Source organism: Stegodyphus dumicola, chromosome 10 (genome assembly GCF_044657685.1).
Source record: "Stegodyphus dumicola isolate Sdum_Otavi_A_Nest chromosome 10, ASM4465768v1".
NCBI classification, from domain to species: Eukaryota; Metazoa; Arthropoda; class Arachnida; order Araneae; family Eresidae; genus Stegodyphus; species Stegodyphus dumicola.
Window position 1 is genome coordinate 17449158 of NC_140777.1, and position 18499 is coordinate 17467656.

The window sequence follows — 18499 nt, forward strand, 5'->3', positions numbered from 1 at the left end:
TATTTTATCAATAATAATATAAAAATTGTATCAATTAATAACAAAAATATTGACGAATTTATTTTTAACTTTAGTTCTGACAACAAAAATAATCGGTAATTTGTTGCTGGCGTGATGCACATTGCAAGAAAATTTTATCCGTGGTGGGAACGAGAAGATTCAATAACCTTTGTAAAGAATGTCTCAAGTCTTGCAAAAAATATGGAAAACTCGCAAGACATAACTTGGACAGCATTTCTACTTAAGCAAAATACACCTTTAAGAATCAAAATTTTTTTCACAAAATGATGAACCAACTGTATACCCTGAAGCTCAGATGATTCACTGCTTCCTCTTTTCCTGAAGGCAAAAATTTCAAAATTTTAATCATAGCCTCAGACTTCAGTTGAGCTCTGTCTGACAGTTAAGAACCTGAATGGAATTAGAGGACCTATTCCTGACCATTGGCTCAATGATCACTAACACCATATGGTGTTCTAAGATATGCTTATCGAGTTCTCTTTCTCATAGAATTGGATCCACACTTATCTTACAGAGTCTTTGTTTAGAATACACAGGAAAGTGAAGATGAAGCTAATAGAAAAGTAAAGTGTTTTTCTTTAAGGATGGAATGTTCCAAAAGTGGAGGATTTTAAGGGTTAGTAAACCTTTCGTTTACACTAGCAGAAATTCTAGAAAAATATAAAAACACAAAAATGATCCAATTGAATACGTCCATAAAGTTCTTTTTATATACGATTTTTCAAAACTCTGGAGGTTCACTGTAGCAGTATAAAATGACATGAAGATTATGGGAAACTGAGCGGAATCAAAAGGTTCGTTCGTTGTATCTGTGGTTTGTTATAAGCCAGGTTAAATGGGTTCGACTGCACATATACACACATATACTTATAGGAGAAATTTTCAGTAATTCATTCTACTTACGGTTCCGGTGTATAGAAAGGATCAGAACTGTGACGTATATACTGAGTGCAGTGAAAAACACGAAAAGCCAGTCCCGCTAGAAAATCTCGAGATGACAGGTATCCAGCAACAGGCCGCAGTTGGAATCCAGTCCTCTCTGTAAGAAATTATTTAAGATCAATCAAGCGCATTGTTACGAATTTTATACATTGATGGATGATTTTAGTGAAACTGTAGGGTTTTTCTTATTTTGCATAGCAAATTTAAGTTTGAGACCTATTCTAGACTTCTCAACTTCCCCTCACATTCTCTCGCCAGGATGTAAATTCAAAATTACGTGAAATGCTTATTTAAACGGGTGATTCTCTCAGTTTATTATCAGATTTAGGCCGGTTAGGTTCCGTCCACCTCTTAGGCGTAACTTAGTGCTATCTTGCGCTATTCATTTTAGGTTTGACTTACAGTATATTCTACGTTTAGTTTCCACCGCAAGTTGACGGTGCTTTTGTAATGCACGAAGACCGTGCATTACAAAAAAACTGTTAAACTCTTTTGAATTAATAAAGGGTTATTTTTACCCTTCGTTTGAGTCGGTAGTTTTATTCCCGCCTGTGCGAGAATTCACCAGGTCATTATAGGGTCTATTTTAGTTTATATGGAACAAGAGAGAAAGTTTCTATAGGAGGTGGACTCACAGGAACCTAACCGGTGTGAAACTAAATCTGATAAGGCCGAGAGGCTTACTAGCGTAACAGCAAAGTAACATTGAAACGTTAGCGAAACACGCTCTGAGTAAACTGAGAGAATCACCCGTTTAACCCTTTGCGGCATAGTGTGTCCGGTCTGGACACACCTAAAACTTTCCTTCAGTACGCACAGAAAAATTGAATGAAAAAGGATTTATAGGTTACTGTAGGTTACTCTGAATCTTTTTTATTTATAGTAGATGGCAACTCAACACAAACCAATCCATATATTTTAGCCATGTTTAGTTTTTTAAGACCCTCATTTTTCAAAGAAATCTTCCAGATTTTTTTAGGGTATAAAAGGAATTGTTTGAAAAGAAATTTCTATGTTATTTTTTTGGCTGTATGATAATCTCCTTATTCTATATTAGTTTTAAATTTTTACCTTGAAATGTTGCCTAAAATCAAAGGGCGAACCCTAGGTGTGCCCAGACCGGGCTCACCGATAATCTAGGACAACTGAGAGTCTGTATTCTTTTTTTCTCCGCATCTCATCGGTCAGTTCATTGACAACAAGGCTTGTTTCAGCACTCTTTTCGAAGCTCTATTCAATCAGGGTGCCACTTTGGGCACACCCACAAAAATAAACAATAAGTGCTATCTTCACAAAATTTTATTTGTGTACTGAATAAAAGTAGGCCTAATTAGACTGCCTACCTTTTTCTTTTTATATTAAAACTCCGACTTTAAAAAGGTAGCGTGCCGGAAAGGGTTAAATAAGCACTTAACTTTAAATTTACATCCTGGCGAGAGAATGTAAGGAGAAGTTGAGAAGTCTAGAAAATGTATCAAATAAATTTTTTATGCAAAATAAGGAAAACCCGACAAAACTGTATGTGAAATTACTGTATTTTTCTGTATAATGTAACGTAGAAGAGAGGGAGAAAATACCTTAATACGGTATCCATTTTTCTTTCTTCCTCAACAACCCATTTTTGCAAAATATGACCATTACTGTCTATACCACGTTCGTTATATCTGCATTTATCAGTATAAAAAAGTCAGAATCAGAATCTGGCGATGTAATTCTATTTTTATTTTAGTTTCTGAAAAAATATCGGCTGTTCCTCTTCCCTGTTACCTGAATTTTTGTTAAGTCTCGTAACTCCTTTTTTCTTCACTGCAGTATCGTTCACTAATAAATAACTCTTCCATTTTTCTTTTTGACATTCTAAAAAATTAGAGGAACAGTTTTAACGCAAAAAAATTAACCATTCATCACTACAGAAAAAATATTTGGTAAAGAAAATATAATTTCCGAACGTTGTCTTTAGGTACTTCGTTCTTGAAGAAAGATTTTCAACTGAACTCATGCCCCGAAACCTTTGGTTTTAGAAGTTCTGAGATCCTACAGAGGTTGTTCGGCTATTTTTTAAACGATTTTGCTTTGCTATAAAAAATTGTATGCTTGGAAATTAAGTGCAACTATACTTTTTGAAAGTGTAAATTATCGTCTGCTATTTAGCAGTTTTCTTTCCATGCAAAATGGCGCTTTCAAAAAAGCTTTTGATGGAAGACTAAGTGTGTGCTCTTTTCGAAGACAACAATTCGTACCTAGTTATTTAAAAAGTTTCAAGTGGAAAAATTATTCCAAATACATATCCAAGGAACATTTATCCGGACAAAAACGAAAAGGGTTGGCACAATAGATGAATCTTGGGTGTATTTTAATGACTGCAATAAAAAGGGATCCATTTATCGTTATTAAAGAGGAGAAAAAATATCTTAAAAAATATAGTAGCTTAAAGATTCCAAAGAAGGTTTTCAAAGGGATTTGTAATTGTTTCAAAGTAAAGAAAGCGGAGAAAAATGTTAAGATCAATTCAATATATTATCAGAAACATATTTTATACCCAATTTTCAAATATGAAATAACTTCTCTTCGCCCATAGAACCATTAATCAATATAATTGCATTAAGATAAAGCAAGCAGACGTATATCGAAATCCACTGTTGACTTCCCGGAAAAAGTAGAGCAATGTATGGGTATTAAGGTCATAGCTTTCATTCATATACCTACAAAATCTAATCCCTACTAAAGCGTGGATTTTTGCGCTTTTGGGTTTCTTAAAAAGCGTGTTGTCCAAAAGTTGATTGACAAACGTCCTTTCAAAAAGAGGATCGAACAAAAAGGGACTTGGGGAAGCTATTCGAGAGGAATGGGATACTTTTTCTGTTACTAAAAAAGGCATTTTTGGCTTCGAAATTATGGCGTAGAAAGATAGTGAATAATTAGAGTTTTCAAATCGTCAAAAAAAATCGTCTAAATCGTCAATGAAAATCGTCTAAAAAATGTGCAAACAGTCACTGTATATCAGAAACAACTCTCGGCAGCACTCGTGGCCTAACGGAGATTTTTTTAACTCGTGTGGCAATTAACATGTTAATAGATGAGAAAGACGATGTCATTATTACATTTCTAAGAACAGCAGTGATATTCCAAACACACGCAAACGTTTGCGTTGTTTATTGACAAAAAATGAAATTGAATAGCATCTTGTTACGTATAAAACTTTTAAAAAAAAAAAAAAAAAAAAAAAAAAAAAAAAAACTTTTTTGTTCTTGGTTTAGGGTTCATAAAGGATTTTTATTCATTTCGAATGCAATTTATTTTAATATATTTTCATGAAGTAAAACAATAAGCGTAAAACAAATATTTATAGATTAATTTTTTTTTTTTTTTTTTTAAATCTGTAATCTTTATTTTTTAGTCCAAAGGGGCTTTGCACCTGAGGGACTATTGCTTTCGTTTTGCGAATTTGCGTCGAATCACTCTGAATGTCAGGTTTCACTTTTCAGACTGTTGCCACCCAATATTATCGCCCTGTATTATATTTGAAGAAATTAAATAATGAATAATCTGCATAAATATATGTATGTTTCTCGCATTGTGATAAAACAACGGTACCTAGAGTCATCCAATTGTGAATGACGTCATCCTACCGCGAATATGGGCATCTAAAAGCCCAAATTTGAAATTTGGAATTTGTTTTACTATCGGTTTCATATTTTGTAAAACTTTAACGAATTTTTCATGAACAAACTCAAGAATTTCAAAGCGAGTAATGGCAACGTTGTACAGAAAAAACATTTTCATGTCCAATGCGTGAGACTGTGTATCGGAAATTCTAACGATATGCTCAATTTAAAATCATTTTGCGATATTGCTCTTGAACGGAATTTTATGGTTTAAGTGCGAAGAACATGATATTTAATAAATAAAGGTAACACAAAAAATGTTTCAAAAAACGCCCCTTTGTACGTAATTTAAAATCTAAAACTTTTCAGACTTTTATATATATGATGTACCCAGCTTTTGTCCAGAATAAAAGATTGGTGAAGAATCATAAATGTATTCGTAGCTTGAATTATCAGACGATAAGTTTAAAAAACAAGGATCCATTTATTATTATTCAGGAGAAATAGCAGTTACGAAATCAGATATCCGGAATAAATAAAAAGAATTACTAATAATTTTTTGTATGAAGTTTACTGCATCGTGACATTTAAGAAAAGACCCCGATATTCTTTTGCGAGTCCTTTTATAGCCTCTGGAAAGGCGGAGCTTCCAAGAAATGACGTCAGCCAATCCAGTTCGCTTTAAATATTTCCAGAACATTCTAAAACTGTACGTGTAAAAAAGGCGGGAAAAATAACTTGACTACGGGGCTGTGGATTTAATTCCACGTACTTTAAATAAGAGAACGTCGCCGTTAAAAATGAAAAGAACATACAGTTAGAACTTTAAGTGTATTCTTGACTATGGAATTTTATTATTACACACATATATATATATCTTGCAGGAACGTATGTACCACGTGAAAAAAATATTAGGTGTAAAGATCACTTTCAGGCGAAGTCACGTCGGGTAGATTTTCGCCAGGAGAGGGTTCATTGTATTTTCTGTTTAATAACATTTTAGACTATACTTACGTTTCAAGAAACGACTGACGTCCTCCAGCTGCGGGATATTATCATGTCTACAAGGGAGAGGGAAAAATTAGACATAAATTAAAGTTTAATTTACAAACATATACTAATGTGTAACGAAAACAAAATCTTTTTTTTAACTTACCGGTAACCGCAAAATTTAATTAAGAGGTTGAAGTTCTCCAAAAATTCTTTACAAGCGTGTGTCGGATAAAGTTTCTTCAAATGAGTAAAAACTGTACCCCTGAAATACAGAATAATAAGCGATAAAAAAATTGAAACGTGACCGTAACTGTATTCGACGAAAACATGAGGCCAAAGCAATTTAATTTTTTTTTTCATATTTTTTATCTTAGTTTAAACAATTTTTTTTTTTGTACCTCAGTAGGTTTTTTTTTTTTTTTTTTGCTAAAATCAGATAAACTGAATCTTGTAACCGCTCTTGATACTATAAATTATATATGGTGGACTCATTCTAGCAACGAGAGTGAGGTACCCACTGGTGAGAAGCCAGGAAAACTTAAGTAAAGACCAGCTGATGAACCTGTTAGGTTGTATCAGAGCCCATACTTTGTAAAATCTTAAAATTATATGTTGTGTTGAAACAATTATACGTTAAGTAAATGGTTATTTTATGTTTCGAATCTCTACTGGCACTCTCATTTTCAGTTTCCAGACCAGAATGCAAATTTAGCTCGCGTGTATTTAAATGAGGGTTTGCGATGGTTTTAATCAGAGCGTGTTCCGCTTGCTGAAAGCCTCGTTACTAGTTGATATTCTATAGCGTTCCTGTCTGCGATGTACGCACTTCATACGTTATGTTTCTTATCTAGACATTGCGATGGGTTGCTTAGCTCTCTATATAGAGTCTTAACTTAGTGTAAGTTACCAAAACAAGTGGGAATGTGAAAGGAAAACAACTTTACATCATTTTTCTATTATCTTCACCCCTACTTTTCTCTGTTTTCTAAGCAAAGGGTCTGCGAGACAGGTATGATACTCAACTCTACGAGAACGAGAATATAATAAGCTCATCTTAGGACGTCATATGTTGTACATGTCCATTGAACCAAAAAACGTGCATGGAGTCGCTGATTCCATTCAAGTTCTTTGACTGAGCTCTCAAATAAAACTCTATTTAAAGCTGATGCTATATGATGGAGATTTCGAAATTTTCGCCATACAGGGAAAGAGAAATTACTGAATCTTATGAGCTTGTGGTTTTACAATTGATTCTTTTAGGGAATGAACATTTTTTATTCTTATTAGGTTGTTTTGTATGATGGTTTATGCTCTCCGAGTTCTAACCTCCGAACAGAGATTTAACACTCTAAAGAATTCTTTTGCAAGACATATTTTTATATAGCGTTTCTAAACTTTGCTTTGCAACCATACATATCTCGAGGAAAATGATCGTACTGTCACTGGGTGTTAGATAAGACAGAATTACATTTCTTTATCATCATTTTCCAAAAGAGGAAAGCTGTGGCATATTCTTTGAGCTAAATTTTTACGCCCTGCTTCTCTGTCAGGAATTCATCCGTACGGTGAGCCATAAGCGTAAAGGTTCTGCATTGAAGATAAGGTGAGCATTATTTTATAAACGCTGAATGGATGCAACCAAATAGATATGTGTCAGAAGAAATCTAGTTTATCCAAACCCACCAGATGATACTGCAGAGTTTCGCTTATTTTTCATAACAAATCATTTCAGTTTTCGTACCTTTCCTGAACGTCTCATTTACCCTTCGCGTTTCCTCGCCAGGATGCAAATTTAAAATTAAGTGAAGTGAGTATAAAGTCAGACGAATCTTGTAGTTTACTCAGAGCGTGATTTCGCTAGCCAGCGTACGCTACTAGTTTGTTTTTGCTGTTACGCTGAGTTTCTGATACTCCTTTTGGCCACTTAATAAGTATATCGCGTGGTAGCACTACTCTTTATTTTTGAAATTATTGTGTAACTATATTTAAATTTCACCGCAAGTCGTCGGTGCTATTGTATGCACGAAGTGAGTGCATTTGTGTTAAGAGTTTGACGAATAATGAAGGGTTATTTTACCCTTTTTCTGTGCTGGTATTTTTTATGCCTGTGCGAGAAGTCGCTATGTTGTCTCGTAAGATCATTTTAACTTTATGATAGCAAACATAGTCAGCTGTTACAGGTACCATATGTAAAAATCGAAACTCTGTAACTTCTGCTCATGGGAAATGTCTCGATACGAGGAAAACGTTGAAAAATGTAGAGCTTAGGTACATTGAAGAAGAGCTTAGAGAGCTTAAATATGTTGCTGAAATAGTTCGCCATTCAGAGAATATTTGGCTTAATGTGCTGCAGACCAAAGGAAATAACGAATTTGTCTTCGGAGAGACTAGAAAAGAATGAAAAAGCAAGTTTAATAACCAGCAATTAAATCGTGGTTGGATATTTTTAAAATTTGATTTACATTGCTGGCCATTAAAACTGCAACACCCATGAAGGAAAGCAAAAACAAAAAAGATATTTGTTGTACATAAACAGTGACATATGAAGACAAAATGATTAAATTTGTAAGCAGTTTGGGGGTTTACAGGGGTTCGAAAATAGTAGAAACAGATGTTGCCCCTGGCAGCTAAAAAGGCTTTTACTTGGTTAGGCATGGAGTCGAACTAGGCTTGCATGACAGAAACTCACAACTCTTTCCATGTTGCTTCAAGTCTATGCCACATTTCATGAACTGTATTAACTGGAGAAGGGTGGCGGGCCAGTCTATCAGCAACCCATGGCCATATGTTTTCAATGAGGACAAAACTGGAGACCGTGCAGGCCAGGGCAGCAATCGAATACCCTGTGTATCGAGGAAGATCGGAACACGACGTGCAACATGTAGTCTTACATTATCTTGCTGGAACATGGCGATTGGGAGGCCTCGGAGATAAGGCACAACCACTGGGCGTAAAATATCAGAATGTACCAATCCGCGTTCAAATTAATGTACCATCGATCCGAACTAGAGATGTGCGTGTCGTGTACCCAATGGCTGCCCAAACTATCACACCAAGTGCAGGGCCCTTATGCCGATATCGAATGCAAGCAGTCGACATGTGGTCTCCTCGGAGCATCCAGACATGTATACGGCTATCAGAATACTGCACGCAGAACCGGGTATCGTCTGAAAAAACGAAATTGTGCCAGTTCTATATCCAGCTTTGTCGTTCGGCACACCACAGTCGGAATCTCGCTCTATGTTGCATTGTAAAGGGAAGCCGAAGTAACGCTCGCCGTTCTGATGTTCCACGCTGCTACAAACTTCGACGCACCATACGAGCGGATACTGGGCGTGCTGCAAACATGCCCATTCCCTGACTAATGGTCCGTGATGTGGTTGTATGGTTTTGCAGGTCTGACCTAGCAATATGTCTGTCCTCTCGTGCGTTAGTTATGGGAGGATTTTGAGATCCTGCATGCCGTTCAATATGGCCCTCAGCAACCCATTGATCCATATTCGCATGGCAATTGTTGGATGTCGACTAGATCGACGGGCGATATCAGGGAACGATAATCGACACTCGATAGGCAACGATCCTGCCTCTATCGCATTCCGACACTTGCTGGTAAGCCTTTCTTCTTATTATTCGAGGCATATCACGATATTCTGTGCAAATCCCAAAAACGAAAAGCTCTTTCCGAATGAGAAATCCACTACACAATTTTTCGTTTATCCAGTGCATCAGATGTCGTTTCTTCCTCCTTCGCCGTCTAAATGCGCTTTGAAATGCTAATCATTTACATATCCCAACCTCTTCTTCCTTTCATGTAATTTTGACGTTCGTCAGATCATTCCCTCCTGATGTTGCAATTTTAATGGCCAGCTATGTATTATTCAGTTCGTTTGGTAGATGTAACAATATTTTTTAATCAGTCTTTTCTTTATTCATCATTCACTTTTTTTACACATTATTTGTGAGATAATACATTTGTCTCATCGGATTTTATATAACGAAACACCGGATGTAGAAGGAAACTTCGGGTTCCTTGAAGTTTGTTATGGCGAGGTTTGACTGTAATCAAAATGAATGGCAAATAACTGTATGAAATGATCATATACATCAGTTGTATAATCCAAATTCATAACACTTACCAATTCCTATATCCCCGAATAGCAAAAATTTCTATCATAGTTTCAACCTTGAATTCAGCTCTGTATGATAACTCAGTCAAAGAGTTTGAACAGAATCAGACAACTTATCTGTGCTCTTTGGTTCAATGGTCACATTTGCCATATACAAAAAACGCCATAGGGTGTCCCAAGATTTGCTTATTGTGTCTTTGTTCTCCAGGTGTCACACCCTGGAAAAATGGAAAGACTCCAATTGCGCGAAAGACTACACGCAACTGTAGTCCTCCTTTCGAACACAGAGAAAAGGGGGATTGAACTTAAAGATATGTATAGGTTATACGGTACTTTTTCCCCTCCTTTTCCGCATGCCTTCGTGGTGTAACGGTAGAGCACTCTGCGCGTATTCGAAAGGTCCAGGTTCGAGTTCCGGCGAGGCCACTGCTCACTTTTCATGAATTCCTGCTTCAAAATAGTCTAATGCCTGTACATGGAGTTTTCCGTTACGGGCGGAATGTAGATCCTAACATCCTAAACGCGGAGGATTTTAAATGGTAGTAATTTTTGTGTTAAAACTTCTAAAAAAAGTACTGAAACTACAAAACAGTTTCCAAATAAGATATCAATATGGCTTTTCGAATCCGAGTTTCATACCGTTGCTATCCAATTCATGGCTTCACGACAGCAGTATAAAAGAGCTTGAAGTGCATAAGAAATTGGATGGCCGAGGTTTTTTTCGAAGCCGAAAGTCTTGTTCGTTATAAGGGGAGTTTAGTTAAAAGCTAAGTTCGTTTTAACGGTGTTCGTTATATCCGATTTTATACTTTTGAAAATTCTCTATAGCAGTATACTTCATACTGCTATAGAGAATTTAAATGTTTAGGAAATAAGACGGGACCAAAAGGCTTGTACGTTATATCCAGGAGTTCGTTATAACGGGGTTCTATTGGAATCATATTAAACGGCAAATAACACAGAAAAGGCTCTTACCATGTTTTTATCTCCTCTGGCGTGTACTGCACATATGGAATAGGCTGCCCACTGTAAAAAACGGATCATTTTTAAATTAAAGCATAAATTGTTTTATAGTGTTTAAGCCCCAGATTTGAAGTATGACAGAAATGCTTTCTTTAAAAAAGAAAAAAAAGAAAAAAAGAAAAAAACAACTCACTGTTTGTAAGAGAGGGCAATATCAGTGAAATGCTTGCGTCTCTGTCGATAAGTATTATCCTTAAAACCCTGAAAAGAACAAATAAATTATATTAGTTATTTATTACGTCCCCCCCCCCTTAAATTATATAGTATACATTGGTAACGGAGGTAATGTTTCTGATCCAAAATTTAGATAGCGTGTTTTCAATGAAGAAGCACGAAACAGAGTCCCCGCAATACGTCTCGACTATTTTTACAATGATATCTGTGTGTGAGATTTTTTTCCTCCGTAATAACTCTTCCAAAATTTCCTTATTTCCGTACTACTACCATATATATTTCCGTATATGCTTTTTGCATTCCTATAAAAAATTGATTAGATTTTGGGTAACATAAAGTGTCATTCCTGTTGTTACGAAATGCCCAGCTGCAGGGTTGCCAGATTTAGCACGAAATCGCTTCCTTTGGCGTCAAAATTAGCGATATGCCACAGACGGAGCGAGAACATTCTAGAACGAATTCTTACCGGTTTTCCCGAGAATGTTCTCGAAGGCTATATATACGCTTCCTGTACGCGGAGTATCTAGTGTATCGTGAGCGTATCAGTAGTGTATTGAGTTCAGTAGTAATGTCTTGAGTTCAGAGATTAGGTCGAGAGCGATCGATCGAGGCGGAAGCTGCACTTTAGGTACTTGGCCGTGAAACTGTCTTCGCCGTTGTGGCCTGAAGGTTGTGTTGCTGATTATTTCAGCGTGTTTATCGTAGGTTTTCGACGGCTGTAAACATGTCTTTAGAACTGTTCTGTGTAATGCTGACGAATAAATTGTGTTTTGATTCTTCATCAGGTGTTGTCATCAATCCCTCCAAATCCACGAACCCGTAGAGCGCAACATTATAAAGATTTGATTAGATTTTTAAAACCCTTTGCGGCACAGTGTGTCCGGTCTGGACACACCTAAAAATTTCCTTCTGTACGCACAGAAAAATTGAATGAACCTTCTTTATTTATAGTAGATGGCAGCTCACCAACAAACCGGTCCATATATTTTAGCCATGTTTAGTTTTTTAAGACCCTCATTTTTCAAAGAAATCTTCCAGATTTGTTTTAGGGCATAAAAGGAATTGTTTGAAAAGGAATTTCTATGTTATTTTATTCTATATTAGTTTTAAATTTTTACCTTGAAATCTTGCCTAAAATCAAACAGTGAACCCTAGGTGTGCCCAGACCGGGCTCACCGATCAGCTAGGACAACTGAGAGTCTGTATTATTTGTTTCTCCGCATCTCATCGGTCAGTTCATTGACAAAAATGCTCGTTTCAGCACTCTTTTTGAAGTTCTATTCAATCAGTGGGCCCACTTTGGGCACACCCACAGAATTAAAACGATAAGTGCTATCTTCAGAAACTTTTACTTGTGTACTCCTCTAGGCCTAAGCCTACTTTTTTTTTTTTTTTTTTTTTTAAATCAAAACTCGAAAAAGAAACTTTTTTTTATCGAACTTTAAAAGGTAGCGTGCCGGAAAGGGTTAACAGACAACCGAAGTCGAGTCTGTTGGTTTGGTGTCACTTTATTTGGAAGATAAAGGGCAGAGTGATAAGCCACCTGAGTGCTTCCTGAGCCAGAGTTTAACATTTGAAATGGTTAGATTCCATAAAATATTAAAATAAAAAAAAAAACATAATTTTTGATTTCATGTAAGATTACTTACTGGGTGATCAGCATCGAGTTCGGCTCCATACATCAAGACTCTATTGGCGGACTTATCCAAATCTGACATTTTCCTAGGAAACCATGGCATCCCGTCAAAAGCTGAAATCAGAAAAATAATAATTACTGAACTTGAAGGTAATATCTTTCATCTGAAGGAAAAAAAAAAGAATTCCTGTTCAAACTCATGTTTTTTTTTCAATTGAGAATCGCTACGAAAGATTTTCTGTTAAATTGATATTTTCAACTATTATATTTGATTGGCTTCTGAAGCAATTATACGCAACTCGCAAATTAATTTCAATTAGATAATTGTTCTAAACGTCACGCGAGTAACACGCGCTTTATACTAAATGTTGGAAACGTTTCTAAAAGTAGTGTTGTTCGTTGAAATGAACATCTTAAAACACGCCTGTAAAACGCACCACTTGAGCACGTCATGTAGAACGTACTTCATAGCAAATGCTGGGAATGTTTCGAAAATGGCAATGTTGTACTTTGAAATGTGCGTCCTAAGAACACGGCTGTAACATGTACCACTTTAAGAGTGCCGTGTAGAAGGGAATCTATAGCACTTGCTAAGAACGCTTCAAAAAGTGCCACTGTTGTACGTTGGAAATGTACACTGCGCGGGGGGGGGAAGAGAGAGAGAGGAGACAGTTCTATATTTCCCGTTCTACTTGGCCGACTGACGAAATTCAACTTGCGTTTTTCATGTCCCGAAAGCGCGACTTAGGATATATATTATATTCATGTATAGCGTTGTTCTAATATAGGTATTTTCACACAAAATCGGACTTTTTCTGAAATAATTCTAGAGTTCATCGTGGTAGGTTTGTACTTAGAAAAAGCTCTTTTCCAGAGACCAAAGGCACATCCATCGGTGAAACATAAGGTAGGCATACCTTGAAGAGGTATACATGCAACACCTGTATACCAGTCTTCATTTTTTCAAGGAATGCAGAGATATGTCTCGAACTATGATGTAGTGTTCCTCACTTTTATTCTGCTAAATTAAATGTTGAGGAATCTAGTGAACAGTTAACGAAGTATCGCTTAGTTCAAAGAACAGAAATCGCAAACTCAAGAAGGGTTATTGTTGTCTTGTACGAGGAGTCAGTGCAGAGAAGTCAAATAGGACCGAAAGTATCCAGAACAGCCACAGTAACATCAATAATCTTCGAAGAATAGAGGAGTTGGTGCGAGGGAGCCATATCTATACTGAGGAGCTTGTCGAAGAAATGGTCTGGAGGAAGTTGGATATCAGTACAGTGAGGACAGCTATTGTAATTACGCTGGCCATCAGGAGATATCTTTATTCCTTTAAAGTGTTTTGTCCTCAGTCTGGCTATGGTAGTGAAAATGGCACGGTTACAATTTAGGGCAGGAATGGAGTTCTTTTTGATGAATAAGTTTTCGGCTGGCTATTGCGTCAGCATAATCAAGAAGGGTTAATTACCCTTTATTCACTCAAAATAAGATTAACAGTCGGCCCTATTTTGGGGCTTACAAGAAATCCTCCACTCGGGCTTAAACTCAAAAAATGGAAATAAGAATTAACTCTAAGTAACTAAGAGATTTAGCCGAAGCTAACGCAATTCTAACGTAGTTGACCCATAATCTAAACTAGCCGCGAACTATCAAAAGGCCCGTCATAATACGGCCGAGCGTAACAGCTAGGGATTGCGATATCGGACCAAAAGTGCAATGCCGGTATTCGGTATTTTTTAGATCTTAATACCGGAATACCGGTTTTAATAACGGTAGTATGAATTTTTGAAAAAGTAAGAAAACACAGGTGCTTTTTTTGTTTTATTTGCCAGTTTTATTAGAGAGAGTAAATATCACAAAAAATCATTTGTAGCTTATAAATTATAACAGTATATAAAAATCTGATGTGTACACCACATGACTTCCTTGTACGGAATATTAAATTATACGCATTTTTTCTTGCATTTTATTTAAACTTATTAGATTGAATTAAACTTACTTCGCCGACAGCGCATAAACCACAATAGAATAAATGCATTCTTTAAAGTTCATTTCGTTTACCATAGTGACACTTTGGCGCTAGGTTTACTGAACAGTATTATATTTCATTCATATTATAACTCAGAATGCACAGAATGTATATCATTTAAAGAATTATCTAATCGTAGCCACATATTCTATTCAAATGCTATAATAAAGCTAGAACTATGTATAAAAGAAATTAAGCAAATAAAACAAAAAAGAAACAGTTTTTCACAGACGATAGGGTATTTCTCACTTAATTAATTCAGTTCTTACTTCGCGAGAAGGCAAAAATACATAAAAACTCAAAATATCTATATTCAAAATTACGAAGTAAATTTCAAACGCTTATTTCCTCGGAAAAAATTCCAGAAAGAATTAAGCATGATTTAATTGGCAATAATAAATGAATGCGTTATCTTTGTCGTTGCGAAGCTAAGTTTCTCTAGATTGGCAACAAATCCACTAGTCTCCTGTTTCAAATGTAAACATCAATGGCCGTCATTAAAAACAGGCTTAGTGGCAATTAAACAACTTTAAAATTGCTGATAATTCTAAAAATATTGCACACAGATTTATTAAAGGCATAAAATCCTTAACCGGAAGATAAAAACAATATAATTCAATCATTTTTAAAGAAAAAAATGTATAATTTACCAACATATAAGAGTAAAGAAACTGAGATCACTGAGCCGGGTAACAGAGGGGATATATATATAAATATATTTATATACGTTTGGTGCGGCCGATTGCAACCAAAATACGAGGTGCACATCTACATGTTATAGCAGTCCTATATACAAAATTTCAACGTTCTGAGGCTACTCGTTTTTGAGTTATGCGAGATACGTACGTACGCACGTACGTACATACGTTCGTACAGACGCCACGAAAAATTCTCTTCAGAATTAATTTTAAAGCAGTTTTATAATTTTTTTGAAGGAAAAGAGTATTTTATTCTGTCCTTACGTACAGATATCACGCAAAAACATCGTTGAATTGCATTCGATAGCGGTCAAAATAGATATTTTCGTTGAAATACGCTGCCTGAAACTTTTCGCGAACATCTTATGTATTTAAATCACAAAAAAGTGTAAATATTACTATTCAGTCCGTGGTACTATTACACATTTTTGAAATGTGATCTTAACATAATGCATCAATTGCACTGTCATCGAACCTGGAACGTAATTTTGTGCAAAAATTCCCAGCTTTAGAAAACGCTCTTTCAGCATTTACGCTAGTTGGTGGTACTGCTAGCAAAGCGCGATATAGTTTTTCCAAGTATTTACCTCTAAATCCCTCATCTTCAAGTAAATCGATTTCTCGTCGGATGGTTTTGGATCTAACTGATTTCTGTATTGTATTATATTTGTTGAAATTTTTTTAGTTATCGCTCATTCTAATTTTTGTTCAAGAGACAATTCCTTTTCACTATCGATATCGACGTTAAAGTCATCATCATCTTCGATAACTGCACCGGATTTTTCTAAATGAGGATAGGTTTGCGGGTAAAAAATTTTAAGAAAATTTACTATAAACTTAATTAAATTAAATTTTGTTAGTCTCTTTTCTTCTTTTTCATTTTCATTTTAAAAATCACTATAAATATGTAAATACCGTTTTCTATTTCGGTATGCCTTTCTTCTGTGCGATTTTTCAATGTAATAAGTAATTTTTCAGATAGTGATGTGTGCTGTTCTTTCGGTGACTGCAACATAAAATTTATTGTTGCATTATCTGTTAATAAATTAGAATCTCTCTGACATAAGGCCTTAACAGCCAGTTGTATTGGAAGTTGAGCTGATAAAGTTCTGGATATTAAATCGAATTCACTATCGGAAAAATTTATTTACCGTTTTAAGTCAATTATTGCTTTTCGGATTGGATTTTTTAGTTTCAAAAATCGTTCCATCATTAGGAGTAAACAGTTCCCACGTGTTTTAGAATCTAATATTAACATATGTTCTGTTTTATTTTCAGTTTGTATGTATTTTTGTAGTAAGGCATTTTTTGTATCAGAACGTTTAAATATCTCAACAATTTTTCGAACTTTATTAATTATTGGAAGCAATACTTGATGCGTCAATATTTCATCTTCATTAGCAATATCTTCTTCAACAATTACATTGTCATTATCTTCATTGTTAGTATCTCTCTCACTCTTTTCAAAGTCGGAATCTGAAGTTTTTATATCCATATACATATTTGAGTTGTTCTGCTTTTCATTTTTTGGTATAATACATCTATTATTGCTAATTGAATTCTGTGAGCATAGCACAATTGCTGATTTGCACCAATCAACTTTCCAACTTTTTTCATAACCGTCGCTCCATCAGTCGTTATGGATACAACATCTTCTTTCAGGGATAATCCACGTTTCCTTAATTTAGATTTAAGCACTTTCACACATTTTTTGGCTAACATTCTTCCCGAGACATGTGTAAGGCTTATATTCCAATTTTTTTTTTTCTGAATGAATATTTATATTCAAATGGCGTCCATTTCTTACACTTGTCCATTCATCAAATGTAAGACTAAATTTTTCACCATTTACTTTTAATCGTATCAACTCGTGTTTCAAAGAATTACGAACACTGTTACTGTAGTTTATAACAGTTCTTCTTATAGTGCTCATCGATGCTGGCAAATTTTTAAAACCTCTGACGGACAGTGATTTTCTTAATTGAGTAGAAGTGTAAAACACTCGAAATGGCAAACCATCTAACGCTGTCATTTTGTAGAGTCATTAGGATTTTTTTAGAGGCCAGCAAGATGAAAAATTAGCAAACGCCTTCGCCGGGAATCGAACCACGGACCTCTGAAATACCGGCTCAGTGTGCAGAACCACTACACCACGAAGGACGCTAGGAAAGTGGGAGAAATACCTTATAATTTTACTTATAATTTCATTCAAATTATCTTTTTTTTTTTTTTTTTTTTTTCAAAATAATCTAAAATCCCTGACGGCTTGGGCTTAGAAACTGTGTTTAAATTTGTATCTTCACCGCAATTAGATTATTTCTTCTTTAACAAATTTGTATCATGTTTCGTTTTTAAATGTGTATGGACCTCCATTCACTTTAATAACTCCTGAACATTTTTTACTTTATGCCATCATATTCTTTTCGTCATATAAATAATGAAACCAAACCGAAGTATTAACAACAGATTTTTTTATGTTCTTTAAAGTTATTCTTATTCATTATTATGGGCTCATTAATTATGAGTATATAATAAATCTGAATATTTTGAACCCTAAAGTATGATATGCAAATACATTGCAAATAAAAAACTCACCAATTTTCGAAATTTTTTCACAACTACTTGACTACGTGAACTTCCTTCACAACTATGACCTTGTTTTCACAAATACGAATGTCAGACTTCGAATCCAACTCGTGTGCAGTATCGCTCTGAGCTGTAGTAAGGCACGATAGTTTTGGCCCGCCTCCTTGGATGCACTTCTCTAGAGCGCACGATGCAACTTTGTATTCACATCCTAATTAATTTCGCCCGTTTGGAAGACATAAAAACAAAAACGTGTACTATTTTGCTATGTTGGTGACTCTGAACATAAAGAGAAGACAATTTTAAAAATGTCTAGTAAATACCAAAAAACGGTATTTAAGCTTGTGAATACGAGTATTACAAAATTGTACAAATAGATCCAAATACCGATATTCGGTATTCCGGTATACCGGTATTGCAATCCCTAGTAACAGCAGTTTAGAGAGACGTAGCCCGAGGGCAAGCACTCAGAATTCCTCGCTCTCTTTCACGAAGTAAATTGAAACTTTCCCTTAACACTATTTCTTCCTCATTTCCATTCAATGTGATTCTAAAACCTCATTCTGGTCGGGAGTTGTAAGTTGAAACGGGGCAAGATAGGAAAGATTAATTAAATTAAAATACAAGGGAGGGACAAAAATATGGAAACACGTTGTGAAATG

The 18499-nt window shown here is 35.4% G+C and overlaps 1 protein-coding gene and 1 long non-coding RNA gene across 3 annotated transcripts in view; one reads left to right on the top strand and one right to left on the bottom strand.

Moving 5' to 3' along the window:
• The window catches only part of LOC146994905 (uncharacterized), a 131619-nt gene that overhangs the window by 67334 nt on the left and 45786 nt on the right, over positions 1-18499 (top strand). The window lies entirely within an intron of this gene.
• LOC118191490 (tryptophan 5-hydroxylase 1-like) overlaps positions 1-18499 on the bottom strand; it is a 108260-nt gene that overhangs the window by 34503 nt on the left and 55258 nt on the right. For both annotated transcript variants that reach the window (XM_085824681.1, XM_085824682.1), the window contains exons 4-9: positions 12535-12635; positions 10845-10912; positions 10664-10714; positions 5725-5823; positions 5583-5629; positions 925-1060 (exon numbers count right to left, since the gene is read on the bottom strand). In XM_085824681.1, the coding sequence (XP_085680807.1) occupies positions 925-1060; positions 5583-5629; positions 5725-5823; positions 10664-10714; positions 10845-10912; positions 12535-12635 (502 nt within the window). The remainder of the gene's footprint in view (positions 1-924; positions 1061-5582; positions 5630-5724; positions 5824-10663; positions 10715-10844; positions 10913-12534; positions 12636-18499) is intronic.